This window comes from Crocuta crocuta, unplaced genomic scaffold, assembly GCF_008692635.1.
Source record: "Crocuta crocuta isolate KB4526 unplaced genomic scaffold, BGI_CrCroc_1.0 scaffold1531, whole genome shotgun sequence".
Classification (NCBI taxonomy): domain Eukaryota; kingdom Metazoa; phylum Chordata; class Mammalia; order Carnivora; family Hyaenidae; genus Crocuta; species Crocuta crocuta.
This window is the reverse complement of record NW_027533315.1, coordinates 152821-158265: the sequence shown is the minus strand read 5'-3', so window position 1 is coordinate 158265 and position 5445 is coordinate 152821. Positions and strand designations below refer to the sequence as shown.

The 5445-nt window shown below is 40.0% G+C and overlaps 1 protein-coding gene across 1 annotated transcript in view; it reads right to left on the bottom strand.

Annotated features, from left to right (window-relative positions):
- PHF8 (PHD finger protein 8) overlaps window positions 1–5445 on the bottom strand; it is a 66417-nt gene that overhangs the window by 44134 nt on the left and 16838 nt on the right. The window contains exons 5-7 of the mRNA XM_077748136.1: window positions 5012–5153; window positions 3417–3603; window positions 692–854 (exon numbers count right to left, since the gene is read on the bottom strand). Of these exons, the coding sequence (XP_077604262.1) occupies window positions 692–854; window positions 3417–3603; window positions 5012–5153 (492 nt within the window). The remainder of the gene's footprint in view (window positions 1–691; window positions 855–3416; window positions 3604–5011; window positions 5154–5445) is intronic.

Sequence of the window (5445 nt, the reverse complement as noted above, 5' to 3'; positions counted from 1 at the left end):
CTTCAGCTCAGGTCATAATCTCATAGTTCATGAGTTTGAGCCCCATGTCGAGCTCTGTGCTGACATCTCAGAGCCTAGAGCCTGCTTTGGATTCTGTGTGTCCCTCTTTCTGCCCCTCCCCCGCTTATGTTCTGTCTCTCTCAAAATTAAATAAACATTAGAAGAATTTTTTAAAAAAGAAATAAAGGAAGATCTAAATAAATGGAAAGACATACTGGGTTCATGAAAGACTCAACACAGTAAAGATGTCAACTTCCCCAAAATGAGGCAACTGGGGGCACTTTTTCAAAACATACANCATGTATTGTTTAAGGGGGGAAAAAGCCCCAACCCCGACCCCAGGTAATTCTGATTTATATAGCCTGCAATGCCAGCCTCCCAGACACTATCCCTAGAGTCATGGGGCTGAGGGCCTATTCTCTATCTGTCCACCAAGTTAGCATAGCCCAGTGCAAGAGGTCCATCAACCTCTTCCTGGACCTTCCCACCTGCAACCTCCCCAAGGAACCATGCTGCCTACTAGCCATCACGTGAATTTTCTCGAGGTCCGTTTCTGAGTCATCAGCTGATATGAGAGGGTTTTCCACATAATCATATCAATACATTAAGGGAAGGGTCTAGCTCTGGTACCACAACCTCCCTTCCTCTTCCAGCCCTCCTGAAACCCTCCCAGAGGGGGCCCAGGGAAGACCTGTAGGAATGAAAAGTGTCTGTCCTTGCTTCACGGAACACTTATAGCACTTGTCCACCTGGTCTCCAAAAAACATCTCATTCTGGTTAGAGGAGCTGCTCCAGCACTCAAAGAGAGTCAGATTGGCATTTGTTGGGCGGATCAGGTAGAAGATCTTCTCACCCTGAAACAAAAAGAGGTTTAAGTGCCAAAAATATCAACAGTTTCCATAAAAATCCTCCAGAAGGTCTCCAAAAGGATATTTTCTCTCCCATGCTCTAAGACCATGTAATATGACAGATTCTCTCCCAAACCCATCCAAGAATCAGTTTTATGTGGATTTGGAAAACTTGAAAAGGTCCTTTAGCACTTTGTGCTTTTTCTATAAGGTTGACAAAAATGATTTGGAAAAGGCATTTCAAACAAAATTGTTCAACTTAGGACAAATGTACACCAAAAGCTCCTAATTTAGATGCAAAGCCAAATGAAAAATGGCCTCTTTAGATGAGTAGATCAATACTACTAGCCCTAGGAGAATTTAAGGCCACATTACTGATGAGAAGAAAATTGAATTTGCCTTTAAATGCCATTTACAGAGAGTATTCCTTCTCACACCTGCAATCAAAGCTAATAAAAGTTTAAAAGTTCAGTAATTGCCCAAGGACTTCTAGAAGATTATATGTTAGGTGATTATCTGTTGGGAAAACATTTTATTTCCTCATTATGTTTTACCTGGACAATCACTAGACAGATTATTTGGTTGTAAAGAAATAAAAGCCCACCAGCACAAAAATATCCTCAACCTACAGCTTGATTAGTTTAACCAATATTACCTGATAATAAATTTCAATGTAGAAAAGCAACAACACTAGAGATTATCTATTGCAGAATTGGAGGAATTTCAATCAGATCTGTAGATTAGATAACAGTATCATATCAATATTAATTTCCTGATTTTGCTAAGTATACTGTGGTTATATAAGAGAATGCCCTTATTTTCAAGAAATATGCACTGAATTATTATTAAGATAAAGGGACACCATGTCTGTAACTACTCTCTAATGTTTCAGAAAACTATATATATATGTATACACACACACACACACACACACACACACACACATATATCCATTTTATTATGTTCGCTTTAGAGAAAGAGAGAAAATAATAAAATGATAACATTTGGGGAATCCAAGTAAAGGGCACACAGGAATTCTTCCTACCATTTGTGCAATTTTTCTATAAAAAAGGAATTATTTTAAAATGAAAAAGTTAAATCTAACATTTGCATAGTAGTGATTACATGCACCAATTTCATGATAAGCCAGTGGAAACAACTAGTTTAGGATTTGTGATCATTTGGACAAGAGCCATAGCCAAGTTTTCTGCTCTTTACTTGGCATTTCTGATAAGAAAAATAAATAGTGTGATGGTGGAAAAGAATCAAAATTACTTGAGAAATTTGTTTTCCAGGGGCACCTGGATGGCTCAGTCAGTTAAGCATCTGACTTCAGCTCAGGTCATGAACTCACGGTTCATGAGTTTGAGCCCCAGGTCGGGCTCTGAGTCAGCACAGAGCCTAGAGCCTGCTTTGGATACTGTGTCTCCCTCTCTTTGTTCCTCTCCCACTTGCACTCTCTCTCTCTGTCTCTCTGTCTCTGTCTCTCAGAAATAAAGATAAAAAGGGGCGCCCGGGTGGTGTAGTTGGTTAAGTGTCCAACTTTCGCTCGGGTCATGATCTCGCGGTTCGTGGGTTCGAGCCCCGCGTCGGGCTCTGTGCTGACTGCCAGCTCAGAGCCTGGAGCCTGTTTCAGTCTGTGACTCCCTCTCTCTCTGACCCTCCCCTGCTCACGCTGTCTCTCTCTCTCTCTCCTAGAAAAAAATAAAACATTTACAAAAAAAAAAAAAGAAATAAAGATTAAAAAAATTGTTTTCCAGACTTCAAAAATCCTTCATAGTCACTGATAATCAACCAGCTAATTACAAAATTGTAACAGGCACTAAAAGGTAAACTACCCATAGGAAGGCTAACATTAAAAAAAACAACAACAAAAAACCTTTGTCATGGGCACCTGGGTGGCTCAGTCAGCTAAGTGTCCAACTCTTAGTTTCAGCTCAGGTCATAATCCCACGGTTCGTAAGATCGAGTCCCACATTGTGGGCTCTGTGCTGACAGCACAAAGCTTGCTTGGGATTCTCTGTTTCTCTCTCTGTCTCTCTGACCCTCCCCTACTTGTTGTGCACAGTCTCTGTCTCAAAATAAATAAACAAACATTAAAAAAACTTGTCATATATGCTCTTTGTGGTGGTGGCAGTTATGCAACTATATACAATTATCAAGACTCATCAAACTATACATTTAGAATAGCTTGATTTTATGGTGTATAAATTATACCTCAATAAAGATGGGGGATGGGAAGTTTCTCATGTTACCAAGAATATCTGCAGTAAATACGAACATTTCCATATGTAATCGTAGGAGTATAAATTGGCTCAATTAAGATTAACAGTCAGAAAACCTCAGGCATCTGCTGTTATTCAAAAAAATGTTAAGTATCAACAGTTTAGAGGCAATTTATATGGCATATCCACTAAGTGCCCAACCCTGATAGAGTAGTTGTATGGAAATGTCACCCAAATGGAATCTAAGGAGGCAGGCAGACCTCAACAGCCTCCTCTGTGCTGCCACCTAAAACAAGGGGGAGCCCAAGGCCAGGCTGCCTCAAGAAGCTACATTCACTCCTACCTTGAGCACATGGTACCAGACTGAGGTGCCACCAAAGTCAATGTGAAAGTCTGTATAGCTATCCCGCACACTCATGAGGCAGTACTTCTGCACATTGGGTCTCTCAAATATACACTCCTCTGGCCACAAGTTCTCGACCCATGAGAGCTTCCGAACAATCTTGGGAGTCTCCACAAGGTTAGAAAGCCTAGCAAGGAAGGGTTGGAGAGGAGATGTCAGCTGATTGGGAATTAAAGGTTAAAGCCTGAATGAAATGCTCCCCATCCCAGTAAGAGTCAAATAAGACAAAGAAGTCTTTTACACAGGATCCCTAAGGACACATGGGATACTTATTTCTCTAAGTCTGGTCAGCATCCTCATTCCACTCAGCTCTAGAAGTCCCAAGTCCTAACTCCACACAACTCCCCAAAGGAGGTCATTTCCTCCACTAAATGCTCATAACTCCTTTGACCCAGGTCCACTCACTTGGCATTAGTCGACAGATAACAGTTATTGTACTGTCCCCATATCATAGTGTCTTCTTTATGAGGAATCATTAGAGAAACCTTTCAAGGGCTCAGTTTCAGGTAAAGTGTTTCTCCCAAACATCTGGTTGTTTTTATCTTATGTAAAACCATAAGCCTTATGATATTGTACTCCCTTCCTTGTCCTGACCTTCAGGAAATTCACTGAAAACTCTACAGTCCTTCTCTAACAACTATCCAGACACTCATATATGCATTTTGTGCACAGATTACCCACTAGATGCATCCTATTTCCCCACTTTTATTTTCCTTTTGTGCCATTTTTGTCTATTCTTTCCTCTCTGTATCTCTGTAAGCTACTTCAAATAGCCTTTCAAGATGAAGTGAGGTACAAACAAACATAGCTTAAAAAACCCCTCAGGTTGTTAACTCTGTATGTTAATACCAATGGCAAGGATTTTAATATTGTATTATAATTATGTAAAATGTTGCCATTGATGGAAACTGGCTGAAGAATACACAGGACTTCCCTGTACAGATTTTTGCAACTTCCTATAAACCTATAATTATGTCAAAATTAAAATTTAAAAAAAGTACATATCAGACAATAAGCTTTCTAAGTGAAAAAGATGTTATGATTTTTTTGGATCTCCTGCATTCCTGAGCACAGAGAAGACTACATATATCTATTGAATACATGAGTCTAGATGGAATCACTTAAAGGTTATAAGAAGCTCTTTTTTCTTTTAAATCTAAGTAACCTTACCCTCAGAGAAACTACCTGCAGGTAATTCAGTAAATCTATTTCCAGGGACAGAGGACCTATACTAGGAATTAAACAGTGACCACGGTATAATCTAAATACCAAAAAAAGGTCTAAGAAAGGTGTCCTGGGTCTTGGAGACAAAAATTAATTAAAATAGCTACTGTATAATCTACCCAATGTTAGAAACTATAGAAAAGAAATACAATTTAGTTGTTATAATGGAAACAGCTACCATAGAAGTATAAACCAGCTCATCATCCCAAAGGAAGAAACTACCAAGAGGAAGGGAAAGGAACACTTATACTCAGTAGATCACAAGTTCCAGGGACTTTGTTAGGCTTTTTACTTACCCCTGCTCCTCCTACCTGGTATCAGAGAATTCCAAACTAATGACATTGAGGACTTTCTCCCTCTTCCCGCTGTAATAGTATTTCACAAAATCACCAAGCTTCATCTTGCAGTCAGCCTGACGGGTCACATCAATCACATCAATCTCTTTGTCAGAACCTAGAATAAAGAGATAGGTTCTGAACCAAGTGGTCTCAGGGACCAGGGAAGCCTGCATCCTCCCTTCACCTGTCCTTAGAATGGACGGACACTCAAAATTTCTCACCTCAGACACTGTATTTGTATGTATATATGTAGGAATCCCTCATACTCTCCTTACACCCATGTGCTGGGTCCAGGCCTATTAGAGCAACAGAACTGTCTGACATACAGTCTCACTCATGATACAATCCACATGCCAGGACCCTATTCCCTCACTTCTCTTCCTATCCCAGAAAAGTCATCCCCAGAA